At 70.7% G+C, this 21,941-nt stretch overlaps 4 protein-coding genes across 4 annotated transcripts in view; 1 reads left to right on the top strand and 3 right to left on the bottom strand.

The window, feature by feature from the left end:
- Positions 1–1,165: 1,165 nt before the first annotated feature.
- On the top strand, positions 1,166–8,242 carry AURANDRAFT_65296 (hypothetical protein; the record flags this gene model as incomplete). Its single annotated transcript, XM_009040377.1, has 5 exons — positions 1,166–1,796; positions 1,925–5,078; positions 5,685–5,697; positions 6,626–6,736; positions 7,637–8,242. 5 exons carry the CDS (start codon positions 1,166–1,168, stop codon positions 8,240–8,242), a joined length of 4,515 nt encoding a protein of 1,504 aa, XP_009038625.1.
- A 1,228-nt stretch (positions 8,243–9,470) lies between these two features.
- Positions 9,471–16,793, bottom strand: AURANDRAFT_71916 (hypothetical protein; the record flags this gene model as incomplete). Its single annotated transcript, XM_009040181.1, has 1 exon — positions 9,471–16,793. One exon carries the CDS (start codon positions 16,791–16,793, stop codon positions 9,543–9,545), a length of 7,251 nt encoding a protein of 2,416 aa, XP_009038429.1.
- A 2,003-nt stretch (positions 16,794–18,796) lies between these two features.
- Positions 18,797–19,870, bottom strand: AURANDRAFT_3229 (hypothetical protein; the record flags this gene model as incomplete). Its single annotated transcript, XM_009040161.1, has 1 exon — positions 18,797–19,870. A coding segment is annotated over one exon (1,074 nt), but the record flags the coding sequence as incomplete, so codon positions are not given.
- A 542-nt stretch (positions 19,871–20,412) lies between these two features.
- The window catches only part of AURANDRAFT_65293 (hypothetical protein), a gene marked incomplete at both ends in the record, with an annotated part of 9,876 nt that continues 8,347 nt past the window's right edge, over positions 20,413–21,941 (bottom strand). The window contains one exon of the mRNA XM_009040180.1: positions 20,413–21,406. Coding sequence (XP_009038428.1) covers positions 20,413–21,406 — 994 coding nt within the window. The remainder of the gene's footprint in view (positions 21,407–21,941) is intronic.

Genomic DNA, 21,941 nt, shown 5'->3' with positions numbered 1-21,941 from the left:
CCTCCTTCAGCTCCGCGCGCGTCCGGTCGACGGTCTTTCCCAGATTGCCGAGCACCGTCGCGTTCGCGACGCCCGAGATCGTCCGGTTCAGCGAGTCCGGCAACGTCCGCGGCGACGCCGACCGCGGCGACGCGCGGCCCCGGGCCTCGCCCGCGTCCGCGGACGGCGCGCCGGACCGCGCCGGCGGCGGCTCGGACTTGGACGGCGCCCGCTCGCCGGACCGCCGCCGCGGCGCCACGTCGACGCTGCCCACGCGCAGGCCCTTGAGCAGGCCGTGGATCGTCGACGTCGACGTCCCGCCCGTCTCCGACGAGCGCCGCTCGAACGCGACGTCGGACAGCTTCGATGCCGCGAAGACGGACTGCTTGTGCGGCCGCGGCGGCGACCCGTCGCTCGCGGACACGCTGACGTCGTCGCGGTGGTGGCGGTGGTGGCGGTGGTGGCCCTCGCCGTCGGACGACCCCTCCTCGTCGCTGAAGCCGGGGCTCAGCGGCTCCGGCGGCGCCGTCGACGCGGGCGTCGCGAACTCGACCGGCGTGCCGGCGGAGCTCGCGGGCGACAGCGGCGCGGGCGAGATGGCCCGGAAGACCTTCGACGTCGCGCTCCGCGGCGCCGCGAAGCGCGCGCCGGACTCGACGCCGGCGACGAGGCGCCGGAGCTCGCCGGCGGCCGCGCCGCACGCGTCCGCCGACGGTCCGCCCCAGTCGCCGGGCCCCATGTCGGCGACGGTCGCCGCCGCTGCGGCGACGGTCGCGCGCAGCAGCTCCATCTGCGCCTCGAGCCGGGCGGCCTTGGAGCTCGACGCCATGGCGGCGGCGCCGCGCGGGAGCGAGGATGCGGGTCTACCAGAAGATGAGTCCTGTGGCAGCCCGGGGACAATGGCACGCGCCGCCGGTCCTTGTTCTCACCGAGATCGGCGATGGACGAGGGCGCGCGGCCGCCGCCCCGCCGAGCGCGGATGCGGGCGGCCTCGCGGGCCGCCCCGCAGCCCGCTTGTGTCGACGATAGTGGTGGGGCCAGGCGGGATGAGACGTCGATTGCAAAGTCAACGAGGCCTGTTCGAGGGGCAACAACGGCCTGGCGCGCAATGGCCCAGCTAGGCGCCTATTGATCGCGCGCGGCGGCGACGTGCAAACCCGGCACCACTCGCGCGCGCCGTCGATCGATGCGCCGGAAGGCCCTGCTGGCCATGCTCGCGGGGCTCGCGGGCGCGCTGCGGCGCTGTTCCCTGCGCCTCACCGCCGGCACTCGCCTGCGCGCCGCCAGCGGCGCCCCCGAATCGACGCGCCTCTGGTCGGCGACGGACGTGCTGCAGTTCGCGAGGTCGCCCTTCGCCGCGTGGATGGACCGGCGCTACGCGTCGGCGACCGGCGACGACCGCGCGGCGCTCGACGCGCTGCGGGATCCGCCGGACGCGTTCGCGTCCCTGCTCGCGCGGCGCGGCGACGCCTGGGAGCGCGACGTCCTCGCGGCGCTGCGCCGCGAGCGCGACGTCGTCGACCTGAGCGGCGCCGCGCGGCGCGTGCGCGGCGACCCGGCGGGCGCGACGGCCGCGACGCTCGAGGCCATGGAATCGCGCGCCGACGTCATCTACCAGGCGCCCGTCGCCGACGCGACGTTCCTCGGCGTGCCCGACTTCCTCGTGCGTTTAGACGACGGGTCCTACGCCATCTGGGACGCGAAGCTGAGCCGCCGCGCGGCGCCGAACCACGTCATGCAGTTGTGTTGTTACCAGGGCAGCACAAGAGAGCGAAATTCCCAACTTCAAAGGCTCATATCTCGGCCATTTTTTACTCGTTTCGGCTGATTTTTGGACGAGCGATCATCTCTCGGAACGGTCCCGAAGCATGGATGCTTTTTCCGGAACGCGCGCGCGCGGAACACTCACGTTGAAGCGACGTTGAATCACCCTTGTGCTGCCCAGGCTGCTACGCGGAGCTCCTCGGCGAGAACGGGCGACGCATCGACGCCGCGGGCCTCGTGCTCGGCGGCGGCGACCCGCTGCGGCCGTCGGACATCCCCCTGGGCCAGTACGGCGCGAGCTGGCGGCGCCTGCGCCACCGCTTCCTCGACTTCGCGGCCGCCGCCGACGCGGCCGCGGACGACCCGTTCGACGCGGCAGCCGCGCCGGCGCCGCGCGGCGACGTCGCCCGGGACGCCCACGGCCGCTGGGGCGGCCTCGCGGCGCGCTTGCTCGCGGACAGGGACGACCTCCACGCGGGCGTCGCGGGCATCTCGCGGAAGCAGGCCGCGGCGCTTCGCAAGGCCGGTTTGGACACGTGCTCGCGCCTCGCGGATCTGGAGCCGCGGCGCGCGCGCGTCCCCGGCGTGCGGCCCGACGCGCTGAAGCGCCTCGTCGCCCAGGCGCGCCTCGCCAAGGCCGGCGGCGTCGCCTGGGCGGCGCTGCCCCTGCCGTCGGACCTCGCCGATCTCGTCGAGCCGGCGCGGGCGAGAACGAAGCCCTGCCCCGTGCCCGCGGCCCACGCCCTCGACTGCTACTTCGACCTCGAGGGCGACCCCTTCCTCGGGGACCGCGGCCGCGAGTACCTCTGGGGCGTCTCGGAGGCGGCGGCCGGCGGCCTGGCCTACAGCGGCGCGTGGGCGCACGACGAGCGGGCGGAGCTCGACGCCTGCCGCGCCTTCGTCGCCGGCGTCGAACGGCGCCTCGAGCGGAGCGACGGCGGCGCCCACGTCTACCACTACGGCGCCTACGAGCTCAGCGCGCTCCGGCGCGTCGCCGCGTCCGCGGACCGCGACCTCGAGCGCCGCGTCGAGGACCTCATCGGCCGGGGCGCCTTCGTCGACCTCTACGACGTCATCAAGAAGCACGTGCTCGTCGGCGAGCCGCGCTACAGCCTCAAGAACGTCGAGAAGCTCTACCGGCGGCGCGGCGGCGACGGCGTGAACGACGCCGCGAGCTCCGTCGTGGGCTACGAGGTCTGGCTCGAGGGCGGCCAAAGCGACGACGCGCTGCTCGCGGAGCTGTTAGCCTACAACAAGGACGACTGCGACTCGACGGCGGAGCTCGTCGCGTGGCTGCGGTCCGCGTTCCCGACGCCCAGGGCCGCGCCGCCGGAGCCCCCCGAGGACGGCGCGCTCGCGTCGCCCGTGGCGACGGCGGAGGACGAGTGCCGCGCGGCGACCATCGCCGCCTGCCTCGCGGGCGCCGACGACGCCGGCGACGCCGCCGCGGGCTGGCTCGACTACCACAAGCGCGAGCTCCGGCCGCTCTGGCGCCAAAAGGCCGAGTGGATGCGCGCGCCGGGCTGGCAGCTCGCCGACGACGAGCGCTGCGTCGGCGCCTGCGCCGTTGTCGGCGTCGTCGACGCGCCGGCGGGCGGGCGACGGAAGCGCGCGACCTACGACATGCGCTTCGAGGCGCCGCAGCCCTCGAAATTACGCGCTGGCGACGCGGTGCTCATCCGCGACGACAGCCTCTACGAGGAGGGCGGCTTCGACCAGCTGCGGCGCGGCACGCTCGTCGGCGACCCGAAGCCCGACGGCACGCTGTCGCTGCTGGCCTCGGAGCCGCCGCCGTTCCGGTGCTCGCTTATACCCGACGAGTTCGTGAACCCCGCGCCGCTGCCCCTCGCGGCGCTGACGAACGTCCGGAACGTCCTCGACGGCCGGGACGGCCCCCTCGCGGCCTTCCTGGCGCGGAAGCCGCCGGCCTTCGCGGGCGTCGAGACCGGCGGCGACGTCCTCGGGCCGTTCCTTTGCGGCGACGGCGACGCGACGCGCGCGGCCGTCGACGCCATCGCCGCCCTCGACGGCTCGGCTTTAGCAGTCCAGGGCCCGCCGGGCACGGGCAAGACCTACCTCGCCGCGCGGGCCATCGCGCGGCTTCTGGAGGATGGGAAAAGAATCGCTCTATGCGCGCCGTCGCACGCGACGGTCGCCAACGGCGTCCTCGCGGCGCTCGCCGTCGTCGCGCCGTCGGACTCCATCAAGGTCGTCAAGGTGGGGGGGCGGCGCCGTTCCAAGGCGCCCGGCGCCGAGGACCCGGAGCGCGAGCTCGCGGAGACCGCGGGCGTCGAGTGCCGGCCGCGTCTCGACCAGACTCTGGTCGACGAGTTCCTCGGCGGCGGCGCCGTCCTCGTGGGCGGCTCGGCCTGGGCCTTCGCGCGCGACGAGGCGCGGGGGCGCTTCGACTACCTCTTCGTCGACGAGGCGGGCCAGGTGCCCGCCGCGAACGTCGCGGCGATCGCCGGTTGCGCGTCGAACGTCGTCCTCCTCGGCGACCAGATGCAGCTGCCGGCGCCCCAGCGCGCGGCCCACCCCGGCGAGCTCGCCGGCGCGTCGGCCCTCGAGTACTACTCCCTCGGGCGCGGCGACGGCGGCTCGCTGCCCGCGGACGTCGGCGTGTTTCTCGACGTGTCCCGGCGGCTCCACCCGGCGCTCTGCGGCGCCATCTCCGAGCTCGTCTACGGCGGGCGCCTGCGCGCCCACGCCGACGCGGCGAAGCGCACCGTGCCCGGGGCAACGGCGCTCGCGTCCGCGGACGCGGGGTTGGTCGTCGTGGACGTCGAGTCGTCCGCGGATCGCGGCGACGTCGCGACGGCGAATCTGGAGGAGGCCGCGGTCGTCGCGCGCGTCGTCGGCGACGTGCTCGACCGCAAGGTCTTCCGCGACGGCGACGACGAGCGGCCGCTCGCGCCCGGGGACGTCCTCGTCGTCTGCCCCTACAACGCGCACGTCCGCGCGGTCGAGGACGCGCTCGAGGCCGCGGGCGTCGCGGGCGTCAAGGTCGGCACGGTGGACCGCTTCCAGGGCCGCGAGGCGCCCGTCGTCGTGGCGTCGCTCGCCGTGGCGACGGGCGACGACGAGAACGACGGCGACTTCGACGCGCCGTCGGGGCTCGCGGGCGGCCGCGGCGTCGCCTTCGCGCTCGACGCGCGGCGCCTCAACGTCGCCCTGTCGCGGGCCCAGTGCCTCGCCATCCTCGTGAGCGCGCCGGACCTCGCCGACGGCGCGCCGTCGAGCCTGGAGCGCATGCGCGAGCTCGCGATGCTCGCGCGGCTCCGCGAGTTGGCCGCGGAGCGGACGACGGCCGCGCCCGCGGACTTTGGAGAGATCCCGTTCTAGTCGTAACGTAACCTGTTGTGCTTGTGTTTGCCAACGTCTTTTGGGGGGGCTTGTGTGCTGTCCCAGGCTTTCTTCACAGCTCAGGACCTGCGGTCGCTGAGAGGGCTGCTGAGGACGCCTCTGAGGGCTCGCTGCTCGCTTGATCAAGACTCGAGTGCGGCAAAAGACTCGTCCCGCGCCGCGGGCCGCGCGACGCTCTTCGCCGCTCGCGTCGCCGCGCCGACGCTCATCGCCCGGACATTATGAACGCGGACAAGCTTCCCCGCACGACCACTGCGCCCCACCTCCAGTCGCTCTGGCGGAAGCACGACCTCACGGATGCAGTAGTTGGGTTCTTGGATTTGAATGCCATCTGCTCCCTGCCTGCTCTGTCGAAGTCATTCGCCGCGGGACAACTGCGGATTCTGTGCGCTGCGGGGACGCAAGCGGTGATCAAGCGGGGAATCATCGTCACCTTGCGCGACGCGGGGCGCGATGTCGTTCGCGTTCGCGAGCGCTGGGACAGCCTCGAGCATTGGGTCACTACGCATGGCCCGGGGCCGGAATTGCAACGAACTCCCGGGGGTAATCATGTGGCAGTGTCCAGGCTCGATGCGCAGGTCGGAGTTGGTAGTGAGAATGATGGTGGAATGCAGTTGGATTTCGATGGCGAACGGAACTGCATCAAGAGCTTTCGTATGCGGTGCCGTTACAGCGGCCAGTATGGGCTGGGCGGTGGCGATTTCATACTCATGTCGACGTCGTCGTCGCAGGAGTTTGATGTTGAAAGCTTTCTATGCCGAGTCTACTTTCAGCCAAACGGAGGTCCGGCTGCGGGTGCGACCCCGCAAGAGATTAAGCTGCTGACCTGGATTGATAATTCTTCCGATGTCCAAGCCGGAAACCAAGTCGTACGTTTGTGTGACGCGAGACCTGATCAATGGTACACGGTCGAGGCCGAATTTGACTGGGATGCGTCGACGGCGATCGTATCTGTCGATGGTGTCCGCGTGTCGCGGCTCCCGTTTCACCGATTCCCACTTCGGTCCCTCTACCTCTGCAACTATTCCCGCTTTACGAGCCACTTCGGCGCTATCGACATCGAGTACTACGCAGCATCAAGTCGTCAGAACTTTCAAGAAAACCTCAATCTCCCAGACCCGGATGCTGGCGACTACTAAATGCGATCGCTAATTGCTCTCTACCTAGGTAGTGTAGGGATGCTGCTTACTCCACGGGCGAGCGCCCCCCCGCGTATTCCGAGAAGCAGTTGGGCATGGCGATGCGGAGCTGGTCGTCGTCGCCGCGCTTCTTCCGGCCGCCGGCCTGCCGGCTGCGCATGAGCTGGCGGTCGAGGTAGAGGTCCGGGCGCATGGTCTCGAAGGACGACGTCGCGAAGGCGCGGTCCTCGGACGGAAAGAGCGTCGCGCCGATGGTCGTCGCGCCGTTGAGGGGCCCCTTGCGCGCGGCCGACGCGCGATTCGCCTCGAGCTGCGCGCCCTCGTGGCTGTGCGTGTCGCGCTTGTTGAAGCCGTACCAGCGGCCGTCGCCGAAGCGGCAGGTCGTGCGCGTGAGCTGGGCCTTCAAGGCCTGGGGGTCCACGGCGAAGTTCGCGCGGCCGACGTTCTCGCCCTTCGCGCGCAGACCGCCGTCCATGCAGTCCTGCATCGTCGTGTGGGACTGGCTGCGCCGCGCGTAGTCCCAGAGGTAGGGCCGCGGCTTGATGGTGTTGTCGACGACGGGCTCGCGGCGGTGGTCGCCGCGGACGTCGGGCATGCGGCCCGCGACGACGTAGCGCGTCGCGGGGCCGTTCCGACCGTAGGACCAGGAGGTTTTCGTGAGGTTGTGCTTCTGCTCGGCGCGCTGCTCCGCCTCGGCGTTGAGGTCGCGGAGCTTCGCCGCGCCGTCGGCTAGGGCCATCTCCTCGTTCTGGACGGAGAGGAACTCGATGGGGTGGTCCATGGACAGCTTCGCGCGTTCACCCGTCTGCTGGCCGACACCAGCGCGGTGGCCGACGCTCCCTGGGTCTTTGTGGACCCGCGGGTAGATACGCCACGACGCGACTTGCGACCCGCCGATCATCGTGTGCTTTGTTGTTGGGGCTGCGTCTCAGTGCGCGAGCATCGGCGCGTTGTGTCGTTGGGTCGGCGGTGAAGCGGCCAAGGCCGCCGTTGCAGGCCCCCATCTGAAGTGTCGCCTTCGTCGTCGTCGGCCGCGCCGTTGCAGACCCCCATCCTCGGCGCGCGCCCTGCGCCCAGTTCTCGCGCGCATCTCTCGCACTCCATCGCTGCGCCACGCGCGCCACGCGCGCGCGCCACGCGCTGCTCCCACGCGCGCCGCGCGCTGCTCGCGCGCGCCGACCCCGCCGTTCCTCCGCAGGCGCCACAACATCGATGACGCTCGGACAACTGGATAGACTGCCAGCGCACCGTGTGCAACCCTTTGACGGACGCGCCGCCGCGAAGAAAGCGTGGAGCGCGCGGCTTAGCGGCAAGAGTACGTCAGCCGTGTCCGCAACGTCGCGCGTAACTGTCGCGCGATCGCCCGCGTGACCGTAGGCATGTCGACGAAGGCCGCGGCGCAGATCATCGCCGAGTACGAGCGCGCGATCAAGTCCGACGACGCGCCGGCGCTGCCGTGCGTCTCGCCCGAGACGTCGGCGAAGCTCGAGACGGCGGGCTCCTGCGCGGCGGCGACGTCGTACCGGGGCTTCGTCGTCGGCCGCGCGGCGTCCCGCTTCCTCTGGCTCGCGGTCTGCATCGCCTACGCCTTCGTGCGCAAGGTCGTCGTCGCCATCCTCTGCGTCGCGAAGGGCGCGCTCGTGACGGCGCGCGTGTCGGCCCAGGCCGCGCGCGCGGCGGCGTACGTCGCCGAGTGCGCGCGGAGCGGCTTCGTCGCGGCGTCGACGGCGTCCTTCGTCGTCGCGGGCCTGGCGCTCGAGTACGGCATCCGGCTCTACGGCGCGATCCGCGTCCGCGCGGAGCCCTTCCTCCGGGCGCGCGCGCCCGAGGCCTGCAAGTTCCTCTTCCCGACGTCGCCGAAGAAGGACGTCGACCTCGAGGCCGCCGTCGAGAGCGTCGCCGTCTCCCCGAAGTCCGACTCCCCGACGAAGCGCACCCCGAAGACGCCCGCGCCGCAGCCCCGCTGGGTCAAGACGCCCGGCGCGGAGGACCAGTGAACGAGTAAGACTCGCCTGTGGACTAGTTACGCATTAAGTGCCTCGAGGATGGCTATGGCTCCCTCGTGCCCGTTGGCGGCCGCGCGCGCATACCAGCGTTTCGCCTCGTCGCGGTCGCGTTCCACGCCGTGACCGTTCTCATAGAGGACGCCGAGATTCGCGCACGCCTCTGCGTGCCCTTGCTCGGCGGCGAGCCTATAATATCGGGAGGCCTCTGCATGTCTTTCTTCGAAATACAAAAGTATCGCGAGGTTGTTCTGCGCTTTAGCCCAGCCCAGGTCTGCGGCCTGATGATAGTACTGCATCGCCTTCTTCTTGTCTATCTTCTTGACACCCTCGCCAATTTCATAAAGGCGCCCAAGCTCGAACATCGCCTCCACGCTACCGAGCTCGACGGCGCGCTTGTAAATCTTCACGGCTTTCTTCGTCGATCTTAATATGCCGTATTCGTTGGAAGCATCACTGCCGTTGTACAGATCCCCCAACTCAGCCATCGCCTCGGGCACCCCGTTCTCCACGTGGCGACGAACCAAAGCCAGATGCGCCGCAGCCGTTCGCGGGTAAGGTGCCTGACAGAGCGGACAGGGTGCTTCGATTGGAATCTTGTCCTCGCAAGAGATGCAGATCCTCCGGAAGCAGCAGGGACGATTCATGACGTTCGCGTTCACGTCCCACTCCTCGAGACAGATCGGGCATCGCGAGCCCCACCGCGCCGACGCCGGCTCCCGCTCCGGGTTCGCATCGCGCCGCAAACGCGCCGCCTCGTGCTCCGCCGCGATCCGCGCGCGGACCTCGTCGGCGTGCGACCGCGGCGCGGGGCCGTAGAAGACGGGCTTCGGGGGGGACGGCGGGTCCGTCGGCGCCGCCGCCCGCGCCGCCTCCGCCGCGCGCTCGTCTCGGATCTTTTTGCACGCCGTGCGGTGGCCGCGGTCGCGCCAGTCGATCTTTTGGCAGGCGACCGTGCAGTACTGGGTAGTGCCACAGGGGCAATTCAGCTTGGCCTTCTCACCGCAAATGGTGCAGGTGAGCCGGAGCCGGAGCTCTTTCGCCCGGGCTTTGACCTGCTCGAATTCCCTCTGCTTCTTCTGCCAGTCCTTCATGAGCGGTGCGAGCGTGGCGGGGGCGTGTACGAGGGTCGGGGGCGTGGCGGGGGCGTCTGAGAGGCACGATGTCGCAAGCGCAAGCTCTTCGCTTGCCACAGGACTTGGCGAACCCCAAACAAGCTGATGAGAGAGAAGTCCTTACGGGGAGAGAGGGAGTAGGGCGGGATGGGATCGGGGAAAGGGGGGGGAGGGGGAGTTCAGAGGCGGGCCTGGTCGCGGAGGCGCGCGGCGAGGGCGTGGCGGGGGGACTTGTTGAAGGACTTGGGCATCGCGCCGGCGAACGCGCCGACGCACGAGAGCGCGCAGTCGTCGCCGAGGAGGTCCGTCGCGATCGCGTTCCACTCGCACTCCGTCGCGGCCTCCCACTCGGCGCCGCAGTCCGCGTCCTCGAGGGGGTGGACGCACTCGGCGAGCCACTCCTCCGAGGCCTGCAGCGCCTCGCACGTGACCGTCTCGGTCGCCGGGAAGCCGCCCTCGACGGCGGGCGCGCTATCCGTCGCGTTCGCGGCGAGCGCGTCGAGGTCGACGCCCGCGGCCTCGACGCAGGCGGTCCAGGCGTCGATGTCGGCCTGGCAGGCCCGCTCGACGAGGACCTCCTCCGTGACGGGCGCCGGCGTGGGCATGTGGAGCGTCGGCATGGGGGTCGGGTCCGGCGTCGGCCGCGCCGTCGGCGGCGCCGTGTTCGGCGCGGGCGTGGGCCAGGGCAGGCTCGGCGCCGCCGTCGGCGCCGGCGGCTCGTAGTCGGCGCAGGTGTTGGGGCAGCCCTCGGTGGCGAGAGTGCCATCTTCATCATGCTTGACGCAGCGCTCGGCCGTGTTCAACGCGACCCAGTCGCAGTCGTCGGCCTTCGTGCCCTTCTTGAGCCACGTCGACGCGGGGTCGAGGGACAGCTCCGACGCGTCGGCGACGACGTCGAAGGTCATCGACTCGTAGACGAGGCGGTCCCGGACGACGTCGCGGTCCGACGGCGCGTCGGCCCCCAGCTCGAAGAACGTCGACCGGTCGGGCGCGGAATCGACGCGGAGCGACGCGTGCAATCGGCCCTCGGGCGTCGGCGGGAGCGCCACGTAGACCGACGCGCCGCCGACGGGCACCTTGACCGCCGACGCGAGCAGCACCGCGCCGTCGCACTCGCCGAGGCCGTTCTCGGCCAGGGAGTCGTAGTAGGCGGCGATCCGCGGCCGGTCGCGGTAGCAGACGCGCACGGACGCGACGGCGGGCACGGACGCGAGCCGGCCGACGTAGGCCATGGTCAGCTTCGCCCTGGCGCCCGCGACGAAGGCGTTGACGCGGCCCGCGCCGAGCTCCGGCGCCTCGTCGGCCTCCGTGAGGAGCTCGACCGCGAGCACCGGGGTAGTAGGGGAAGGAGTGGGACCGCCCGTGGGCCGCGGCGTCGCGCCGGGCTCGTCCGTGGGCCGCGGCGTCGGCGCGTAGGCGTCGATGACGGGGAGCTCGACGACGGCGGCGTAGCCGTGGACGTGGTCGTACGCGCGGACCTCGACCGACGCGGGCCAGTCGGGAGCCACGTCGAAGTCGAAGGACCGCGACCCGTCAAAGGCCTCGCCCGCGGCGATGACGGCGAGCGCGTCCGTGCCCGTCGCCGACAACGCCGCGTCGTGGACCACGACGTCGACGAGCGCGTCGCCGCGGGCCATGGGGCCCACGAGGCGGAGCCGGACCGAAGAGCGAGCGCCCTTGACGAGGAGCGGATCGCGCGCGACCAAACTCAGCCCCGCCTCCGTCGGCGCCGGCGCCGGGTGGAGCGTCGGCTTCGGCGTCGGCCCGTAGGTCGGCGCGGCCGATGGCGCGTAGACGGGCTTGCGGGAGGGCGCGAACTCGAAGACGCCGAAGACGTCGGTGAATCGCACGTCGCGGCGCGTCGCGTCCGAGATCTCGAAGACGACGTCGTCGCGGCCGAGGAAGGTCGCGGGCACGGTGTAGGGCACGTCCAGCGCCGTGTTACCGACGGACGCGTCGACGATGAGCGTCTCGATGGGCTTCTTGGCGTCGCACTCGACGTCCGCGGCGTCGCGGAGATGCGCGGTGAAGTCGCGGCCCGAGTCCAGGCGCTTCTTGACGCACATGCGCACGGTGACGACGTGCGCGTCACCGCCGTAGGCGACGACGACGAGCGTCACGTCCGCGCCGACCACTAGCGCGTCGTCCGCGCCGTAGGCGAGCGGCTCCTGCGGATCTCGCTGGACCACCACGACCGTCTCCTCGACCGTCGGCCGGGGCGTGGGCTTGACGGCCTTCGTCGGCGCCGACGACGGCTTCGGCTCCTCGTCGAAGACGCCGATGTCGGCGCCCGACGCGACGTCCAAGCCGCGGAGCGTGTCGACGCAGCGGACCGCGTAGCGCCGCTGCTCGAGCGTCTCCGGCACCGCGACGCGCATCGCCAGCGCCGTCGTCTTCGGCGTGACCTCGACGTACTCGCCGATGACGAGCACGGGCGCCACGTAGGCGGCGGTCGTCGAGGCCAGGTCCTCGGTCTTGTAGAGCACGCAGTCCATGCGCGACTCGTCCGGCGCCAGCTCCGGGTCGTCGTAGAACGCGACGGCGAGCTCGAGCGTCTCGCCCGGCTTCACGTGCAGCGGCAGGTCCGGGAAGCCCAGCGTCGCCGCCGTGGGCTTGAGCGTGGGCGCCGGCGTGGGCCTGACCGCGCGGAACTTGAAGGCGTGCGTGTCGACGGCGTACTCGTTGACGACGTCGACGGCGTAGAAGACGTAGCGGTCGCCGTCGACGAGCGCCGCCGGGATCTCCACCGTCTTGACCGTGTCCGCGCCCGGGGCGACGTCGATGCCGTACTCGAGGACGACGGCGGAGTCGCCCGCGCAGCCGCCGGACGCCATCGACTCGTCCGCGTGCGCCTTCTTGCAGACGCCCAGCGTGACGACGGACGCGCCGTCGTGCGCGCCCGCGTAGGAGAAGGTCACCTCAGCCTCGTCGCCCGGCGAGAGCTCGCGCGCCGCAACGACGTCGACGTTGAGGCCCCGGCGCGTCGGCCGCGGCGTCGGCGAAGAGGACGCGCGCGAAGGCTCGGGCGACGGCTGCGGAGTATACCCGACGGAGAAGTCGTCGGAGTAGACGTCGACGCCGCGCGCGTACTCGACGACGCGCAGGAAGAAGCCCTTGTAGGCCGTCGCCGCCACGAGGTCCCAGGGCACGTCGTAGGCGAAGTCGCGGGACCCGTCGAACGACGCGTAGCGCGCGACGGTCGCGAGGAGCGTCGCCTGGGTGTTCGGCGCGCCGCTGGAGACGCAGGCGCTCGGCCCCGGCGTGGCCGTGACCACGGCGCAGCCGTAGAGGAGCACGTCGACGACGGCGCGGTCGCGGGGCCCCGTGGCCTTGAGGGCCACGGTCTCCCGCTTCCCGACGATCCACGACCGCGGCGCGGGGTCGAAGACGACCGTCGCGGCCGTCGGCCGCGGCGTCGTCGGCCGCTGCGTCGGTTGGGGCGACGGGTGGGGCGTCGGCGCGTAGTAGGCGACGACGAAGGAGTCGGAGACCTGGACGAACTCGTAGAACTTGCCGGCCTCGGCGCCCTTGTAGAGCGGCCGCGTGTCGTACATCGCGCCGCGGTCCCGCGCCATGAACCGGTAGTCGTCGCCCGGCGCGATGCCCTCGGGGATCGTGAACGTGACGACCTTCTCCGTGCCCGCCGTCTTGCTCACGCTGACGTCTTTCACGAAGCCGATCTTGTTGGAAGCGGCGCCCGTGCCGCGGCCCGAGTCGTCCGGCGGGTACGCCGGCGCGCACGTGGAGTCTCGCGCGCCCCGGCAGAGCTGGACGACCATCAAGCCATTCTGGTCGCGGCTCCGGCCCGTGAACGCGAGCGTGAGCGTGACCTGCTCGCCGGGCGCGACGCTGTTCGGGAAGCCCGCGCCGGGGCCCGTGAGGATCAGGGTCCCGGGCTGCGACCCCTTGTCCTTCTTCCGGAGGACCATGGCGAGGCCCGTGTGCGACGGCGCCGGCGTCGGCGACGTGCTCGGCTCGTAGTCCAGGTTGTCGTTGACGGGGAAGGTCACGGACTCCTCGTCGTAGCCGCGCGTGTACTCGATGGCCCGGAGCTTGTAGTCGTGGCCGGGCTCCAAAGCCGCGGGCACGTCGTAGTCCACGTAGTACTTGTCGCCCGTCTCCATCGTCGCGTAGGCGACGACGACGTCGTAGAGCTCGCTGCCCTTGTAGAGGAGGACGTCCAACAACCCGTAGCCGAAGTCGTAGGAGTAGCCGCGCTTCTGGTCGTTGTGGTCGTCGCAGACGCGGACGCGGAACGACACGCGCGAGCCCGCGCGCCAGTAAAAGTCCTCGGCGTTGGGGAATTCGATGGTGCAGAGCTTCGTCGGCAAATAGGTCGGGTAGGGCGTCGGCTTGAAGACGGGCGCGAGCGTGGGCTCCGCGGACGGCGGGTTTATGGGCGCCTCCGTCGGCCGGTACGTCGGCGCGTGCGTCGGCGCGTAGTCCTCGACCATGAAGAAGTCCGTGGCGTAGAGCGCGTCGAGCCAGGCCTTGCGCGTCAGGTCCGGGTCGCAGAACTCGCGGCGCACGGCGGGGCTCGTCGTGTAGCACCACGCCTGGCCCGAGCCGTCGGGGTCGCGGCACTCGTTGTGGTCGCCGAGGTCCGCGTCCGGGTAGTTCCCCGGCGTGTGGACGTGGGTCCAGGGGCTCTGCTCCGTCCACTTCTGGCAGGTGAGGCCCGAGACCGTCGTCGTGACCTTTTGGACGAGGCCCGTCGCGTCGAAGTTCGCGGCCTTGTTGACCGTGTCCGCGTAGACGAAGTAGTAGGCGTGGCCGCTCGGCAGGTCCCGCGGCAGCTCCACGTCGTAGAGCATGGTGTCGTCGAAGTCCTTGTCGACTTCGTAGGTTTTGAGGGCTGGCGGGGCGAGATGATGGTCGACGGCCGTCTTCCACAGCGCGTAGCGCGCGTCGCCGAGGCAGTCGTCCGTCGCCTGCTTGTGCTTGAGCAGGTAGACGCAGTCGGGGTCGCAGCTCAGGGGGCAGGCCTCCGCGGCGGTGGCGGCCGCGCCTTCCACGGGCACCCCGCAGGTGCCGACGCCGTCGCCGTCGGCGTCGGCGAGCGGCCCCTCCTTGCACGAGAGGCACTGGTACGAAGCGGAGGGGGCCTTGCCGTCCTCCGACACGTAGCCGCAGGACGCGCAGGTCGCGTGGCAGGCGCAGGTCGTCTCGTGCTCGTGGGGGGTGGGCCAGTCGGCGTCGGCCCAGAGCACGCCCGCGTAGGCGTAGCACGCGCCCGGCGGGTACTCCGCGTAGCGGCCGGGCGTCTCGCACGCGTAGCGCTCGCCGGCCCAGCGGCAGTCGCGGGCGTCTTGAGCGTCTGGGTCGTCGTCGCCCGCGCGCCAGACGGGGCTGTCGACGCACTGGTCCGCCGGCTTGAGCGTCTCGTCGACGAAGAAGGTGTCCGTGGAGCCGGAGGACTCCTTGTAGAGGCGGCTCCCGGACGCGTCGTTGTCGCGGAGCCGGCGGTCGACGAGGCGCTCGCCGTCGACGGCGCCGAGGCGCCGGTCCTCGCCGTAGATGGGGTCGTCGCCCCAGGTGGACCGGCAGAGCGAGATGACGACGGCGCCGTTCGTGTCGCGATCGGAGCCCGTGTAGGAGAGCTCGAACGTGAGCCGCTCGCCGGGCACGAGCCCGCCGCCTCTGCCGAGGTCCGTGTCCCTCCTGACGGGCTGGCCCTTCGAAGAGCCCGTCAGAATCGTGTCGCCAAAGTCCCGGTCCCGCGAGAGGACGCGGAGGGACAGCGTGTCGCGCGTGGGCTCGGCCGTGGGCGCGACCGTCGGCTTGAGGAAGCCCACGGGGAACTCGCCCCTCGTGTCGCCCCCCGACGGCGCGCCGTCGTACTTGCCGGACGTGACGTCGACGCCCATCTCCCAGACGATGCACCGGAGCCGGTACTGGCCCTCGGGGATGCCGTGGTGGCCGGCCTCGGGCACGGTCCAGGTCACGGCGAGGTGGCGGCCCCGGGCCTCGTGGCCCGCGAGGAGGAGCCACGTCGGCTGGCCGATCTTCGCGACGTTCGGCTGGCCGTCCGCGCGCTTCGCCTCGACGAGGAGGTCGACGTGGAGCCCCTCCTCGGGGAGGATGACGTCGAAGGTGCAGGTGCCGCCGGGCACGCAGAGGTCGGGCAGGCCCAGGTTGACGCCGTCGCCGTAGGCCGTGGGCGCGTTCTTGCCCTTCTGGCCCGCCGCCGTCGGCGCCGACGTCGTCGGCGCGAGCGTCGGCGACGACGTCGGCAGGTTCGCGGCGTAGCGCGTCGCGACGCCGAAGTTCGCCGTGGCGAAGTCCGCCTTGAAGCGGCGCGTCTCTTTGAACATGAGCCTGAGCGCCGGCGGCGTCGCCTCGGCCTCGTAGTCGTCGAGCGTCTCGAGGCGCCGCGCGCGCGCGTCGCCGGCGGCCGGCGCGTCGCCGAGCCGCCGCGCGCTCCGGGCGAAGTCGTAGTCCCCCTGCGTGACCTCCCACGTGACGACGCAGCCGTGGATGGTCTGCGCGTCCGCGCCCTCGACGTCGAGTTCGTTCGCCGCGACGCACTTGACGTCGTCCGGCAGGAAGCGCTCGTAGTCGTCGCCCTCGTTCAGCGCGTCGACGACGCGGAGGTTGTTGAGCCGCGGCGCCTCGCCCGTGGCGTCGCCCGTGTAGTAGACGTGCGTGTAGGCGACGCCGCCGACGACGCCGTAGGGCAGCTGCGCCGGCGTCTGCTGGAAGTAGTTGTCCGCGGCGAGCCACGCGTCCGTCGGCGCGCGCGTCGCGGTCGGGGGCACCGTCGGCGCGCCCGTGGGCAGGAAGTCGTCGTAGTAGAGCAGGATCTCGCGCCTCTCCGGTTGCCAGCCGTCTCCGGCGTCGCGGTTCTCCAGGAACACGCCGTCCTCGAGGTTCGTCGTCACCGCGTAGATGTGGATGCCCTTCTCGAGTTCATCGTCCTTGAAGTAGGTCTCCCAGCTGCCGCCGCCGGGCGCCACGTCCGGCAGCTTCATGTTCGGCGCCTGGCCGCTGCCGCTCTGGCATGTGCTGGCCACGTCGTCGATCGCGCACTCGCAGTCGTCGGGATACTCGGGGCAGTCGCACCACGCGCAGTCGCCGTCGCCGCCGACGTCGAAGATGATCGGCGTGGACGGGACGACGCCCTTCAGGATCTTCGTGGCGATGAGTGCGTCTAAGTCCGGGTTGATGATCACGGAGTTCGTCTCATCATCCCAGCCCCCCTGGGACCGATACATCTCGATGCGGAACTCGTAGTTCCGGCCGACGGGGCCCGACGCCCGGATCTTCCACGGGATCGTCACGGGATCGTCATCGTCCGCGGGGGGCTTGGCGCGGAACTGCGTGTCCTTCGTCAACTGGGAGTCTTCGGGGGAGAGCCAGGTGTGAAGGTGCGTCCATTTTTCTTCGGCCTGGGCGGACCCGAGCGCGAGGAGGAGGAGGAGCGAGCGCATCGTCCTACTCGTCCGTCGTTTTGGGGCGTGGCGTCCTAGCTTTTCTTCTCGGCGAGGCCGCCGTACACCCCGCGGGCACGAGGGCCGACGGGGGCGTTGCTGTATTCACCGGTCACCCCGGGCGCGCGGAAACAGTCGATCGCTTACCTCGACTTGCGAGATTACGACGTTCTCGCGAAGGCCGGGCGTTCTCTTCTACGCCGTACACGTGGCACGATGGGCCGAGGGTCGCGGGACTCACCAGCTCACCCCTGAGCCGCTGGTGCGTGCGGGGGAACAGGAGATCGCCGGCACTCGATGTGGCGGCCGAGCTCAAAAAAGCTCGATTTTTTCGATCTCGGCGGGGGTGTGCCGGCGCACACATGCACGAATCTTAATGATTATTATTATTATGGGTGCTTTAACGTGGGACTAGGTCGGCGGCCCGTGGGCGGCCGACGGCGCACGCGGATCAGGTCGGATATCGTGAAGATGACGCGGCCGAGAGCCGAGGTGTTCAGGTAACCGGAGTCGCCCGCCCAGGACGGAACCAGTTGAGGTCTGTCGGTCAGCCCCTCACAACGGACTGGACAGTGGGGAGGTCACGGTAGCATAGCACTGGCCGACCCCGTGACGAAACGGGTCGGACTCCGACCTGCGAAAGAACGCAGGGCAGGACGACGGAGGAACATGAAGCGCGGAGCCGAGTATCGACCACACCCGGCGACGGACAGGGACTGAATATCCGCCGCAGGGTGCCGCGGACGAACCGCCACGGCAGCACGGTTCAAGAATCGTTCGTCGCGAATAAAAGTCACGGTAGCGTAGGGGACGCCGGCCCCGTGACAACAAGCCGGGCTCTCGGGCACTCGAAACGGCAGCGGCCGAGGACGACGGGGGAACCCGGGAGGACAGGAGGCATCAAAGAACCAAGCAAGTCAGACCCAAGGAAAAACCGTCGCGTTTCTGGAGGAGGAATTTGGCGGAAGAACACGAATCGTGGCACGTAGAGAAGCAGAACGAGGCTGCGTGTCGCTCCACCCACATTTACGGCTCCGAGACGGCTGGTTCGGCAGGCATCGCTTCGTGGGAAAACCGAACGCGGCGGAGCTTGCTCGGAGAGACTCGTTCCGGAGTCGACGGCGGCGTGTGCCCAGGCTTGCGGCGCGGCGGAGGCTGGCCCTGTGAGATCGGCTGAAGCGGCGGTCCCCACGCGAGCGGCCGTCGGCCGTCCGGCACGAACCCGGCAGCGAGCATGCACTTCAGGGCGCCTCCCGACGGCGCCCCTGGATGATGCATCGCGTAGTGGTGCGTGAGGTACCGCAGGGCCACCGGCGCGGAGCACTCCGGGCAGGACATCGCGTACTTCGGCCGTGACGGCGGCACTGCCGAACCCGTCGACGGCGGCAGCCTCGGAGGCCGAACCAGGGCACGACGAAAAATGGAGGCCAGCAGCGTTGCGGCGCGTCTGCGTCGAGAACCATGAGATCTAACGTGAGAGGTGATCAGGCGGGCGGAGCGGGTTCGTCTAAAGGAGCGGGAGAGGTAGCGGCAGAGCCGTGCCGACGGCCTCGTCGGTACGGGAGCTCGGCCGTCGGGCTGCGCCCCGGCGTCCTCGCCAGGCGCATCCCGCACCCCCACCGGCGCCCGCGGACCTCCGCGTGCGCCGGGGGCTGCCCGGGCTCGGGGCGACCGGCCCCTGGAGCCTCTGCGACTCGCATTCCGTGCGAAATCGTTTCCAGAAAATCGCTGCGCACCGCGCTGCTGAAGGTCGCCTAATGAAACGAGGCCTGAAAAGGCGTCTGAAACGGCCCAGGGCATTTACCAACATGCGTTCGCATCCGCATCCCTCTCGCGCCGTGGCCGCGCCGCAACCTTGGGCATGGCCAGCGCGACACGCCGCGGTTCCCGCCCGCGCGGCGCGTCCGATGACCCGCCCGACATTCTCCGACGCTCTGAGACCGACGCATCCGGCTCACTCCTTAAAGACCAGAACCACCAACTCACCCTTACTCCGCGGCGCACTTGGGCGCCAGGTGCACGACGCCCCACTTGCCGTCCGTGAGCCACGTGACGTCGTCCGCGGCGGCGGCGGCCGTCTTCTCCGGCGCCATGCCGCAGCCCAGCTCCGCTTTCAGCGTGCGCAGGCACAGCAGGGGCGCCGGCGCGTAGGAGCAGACCTCGGCGAAGGGCGCGTCCAACGGCCAGGGCCGGTCGCCGAGCGCGCGGCGGTAGTTCGCGTCGCCTTTGACGACGACGAGGTCGCTCGTCGACGCGAGCTCGTCGCGCAGCGCGCTCGGCATGCGCCAGAGCGCGTAGGGCATGGCCCAGTAGGGCTCGGCGAAGCAGGCGAAGGCGCCCGAGGCCCGCCGCTCGCGCCAGGCCTCCGCGACGCGCGCCGCCGCGGGGAAGGCGCCCGACGCCAGGCTCGCGATGTGCCCGTCGACGTCCTTCTCCAGAGCGTCGGAGACGAAGGTCGGGTGGTGCTTCACGCGGAAGCGCACGGTCTTGGCCGCGCCCGACGCGACGAGGTGCTCCGCGAGGAGCAAATCCGTACACAGCTCGAACCCCGCGTTGTCGACGACGAGATCCACGACCCCGCCCCCCTTGGCGCGCATCTGATCTAACAGCTCCAGCACCGCCGGCGTGTCGTCGGCCAGCAGTTGCTTCTGCGACGCGTCGAGCACGCCGTCGAAGGCCTCCGCGGACGCGGCGACGTTCGCGCCCGCGGGCCACAGCGACAGGTCCATGCGGTTCCCCCACAGCGCGATGGAGAGGAAGAGCGCCGACGAGCCCGGGTCCGCCAGCAGCGCGGCGCACCGCTCGCCCAGCGCGTCGAGCGTCGCGCCGGCGGACGCGAGGCCCGCGGCCTTCGACTTGTCGAAGACGTCCGGAGCGTTTGCCGAACCGAACCACGCCGTCGCGGCCGCGACGCGCCGGTAGAGGTAGAACTCCGACAGCAGCCAGGGCGCCGAGAGCCAGGTCTCGCCCGGCGCCTCGGCCAGCAGCGCGTTCCAGGCCTCGACGTCGTCGCCGCCGTCGTCGGCGAGCGGCGCGAGCGGAGCCGCCGCGAGGATCTCCGCGCGGAGCGCGTCGAGCGCGGGCTTCGCGGCGCCGAACCAGGGCGCGTCGCCGTTGTCGCCGTAGACGACGCGGTCGAGGATCTCCTCGACGACGCGCCGCGACATCGTGTCGTAGGCCCAGGTGCCGGGCACGTCGCTGCGCAGCGGCGCCGGCATGGGCGCGAACCTGGGCTCGACCGTCGTGAGAGCGCTTTTCATTGTTGTTACTGCGCGTCGCGTGGCGCGAGGCGTGTGGAAGGCGGTTGCCGCGGCAAGGATGAGGAAGATTTGGCAGCGCCGCGCGCTCATCGCGTACGCGGTGAGCTCGGCGGCGTCGAGGTGCTCTCCCTAGCCGGCTAGCCTGGCGTGTAATCCTAGTCCCGCAACCTCCCGCACGCCGCGCCGCCAGTCCTGAGCTCTCCAGCGACCAAAACCCACACCCGTTTGGGCAGAACATATTTTCGACGTCCTGTTCCTCGAGGAACGTCAACGCGTGGCTCCACGCGAATTCCGGCAGTTCCTGAACGAGCTCGGCAGAGTGACTCTTGCCAGACACCAGCCATAATTATTGACTCTACCTAGTCCGCCCGCGGCGAGAAGACGCGCAGCTCGGGATTCACCAGCGCCGCGATGGCCTGGAGCGGCGCGGGCGTCGTCGCCGGGATGTCGCGGATGTAGGAGATCTTGCCCGCGCCGTCGGACTCGTAGAACGAGATGCCCTTGGGCCCGTCCTGGCCGTTGACTTTCACGATCCACGTGAAGCAGCACGCGCCGCCGTCGACGTCGCCGCCGGAGATCTCCAGGGGCACGAAGTCGATGCCCGGGATGTCGAACGCCTCGACGAACTCCTTCACCGCGGGCTTGCCCAGGAACGGCGCCGGGTAGTTGAAGTCCTCGTAGCGGATGTCCTCGGCGAAGAGCTCCAGCGCCACGGCGGGCGTCGCGCCCTTGGGGTAGGCCTCGTTCCACAGGTAGTCGGCGACGGCGACCGCGCCCGTCGGCGCCCGCGGCTCGTACGTCGCGGGCGTGTCCTCCTTCTCCACGTTCGCCGTCACGGCCTTCAGGAGCGCCTCCGTCGCCTCGCCGGGCTTGAGCAGCGGCTCGCTGCCCTCGCGGACGTAGAGGAGCTTGCCGCCCTCGTCGAAGCGGCAGTACGTCGTGCCGCGGAGGCCGTAGACGCTCGAGTCGCCGACCTTCTCCCGGCGCCAGGTCATGCCGCCCGTCGTCGCGTTGCCCGCCGTCTTCTCCACGGCGATGCGGCACCCCTGGTACTTGGTCGTGAAATACGCGGCGACGGCGGCGGGGCCCTTGAACGTCGACGACGCCATGTCCTCGTAGAGCACGTCGTCGGCGCAGGCCGCGGCGATCTCCGCCGGGTCCACTCCTTCTGCTTTGCCGAGCAACGCCTTCAGCTTCTCGCCGGCGGTCTGCGACGCCGCGGCGCTGGCGCGCGCGCCGCCGACCTGCTTCGCGACGTTTTGCAGCATCTCGCCGAAGTTGAGCGTCTCCACGCGCACGCGCGTGAGCGCCGGCGTCGCCGCGCGCGGCGCGATGAGCGCCGTGGTGCTAAGGCTGCAGAGCGCGAGGATGGCATGCTGGATCGGCATCGTGCTGCGCGTGCCACCGACGGCCGTAGGTGGTGGATGTCGCAACTCCGCGGAGCTATGGGGGGTCTTGCTCCGGCGACGGCGTCCGATGGCCGACGCGTCGGACGCCCGAACGTGCGGTTTTTGGCTAGCGGCCAGGGACGCCCGGTGGCTATACGTGACAAAAACAAGCGCTCGGATTGGGACGAATGGCTAGCCGTTTCGCTGGCTTGAGTACCAAACACGTACGCGCGGGCCGGGAGCGGAGACCTCTGAGCCCAAGCTTCCGACGCACGGCAGCCCGCTCTGGTGGTCGGAGTGGCCTTCCATGACCCCTAGGCGTAAGCCTGACCGTCGGTGCCCCCATCGGAGGTGGTTCTGGCGTCGACCAAATTCCACCGCGCGGGCCTCGTCTCCGCGGGGCTGCCGCGGCGTACAAGTCCGTGCCAGCGAAGCGCGTCACCATCGATGGCGTTGGATACGCCCCTTGGTTTTGGGTGCGACGTCNGTGTGACGGCTGG

Source organism: Aureococcus anophagefferens, assembly GCF_000186865.1.
Source record: "Aureococcus anophagefferens unplaced genomic scaffold AURANscaffold_14, whole genome shotgun sequence".
Classification (NCBI taxonomy): domain Eukaryota; class Pelagophyceae; order Pelagomonadales; family Pelagomonadaceae; genus Aureococcus; species Aureococcus anophagefferens.
Note: the sequence above shows the minus strand (reverse complement) of the source record. Positions and strands in the feature narration are given on the sequence as shown.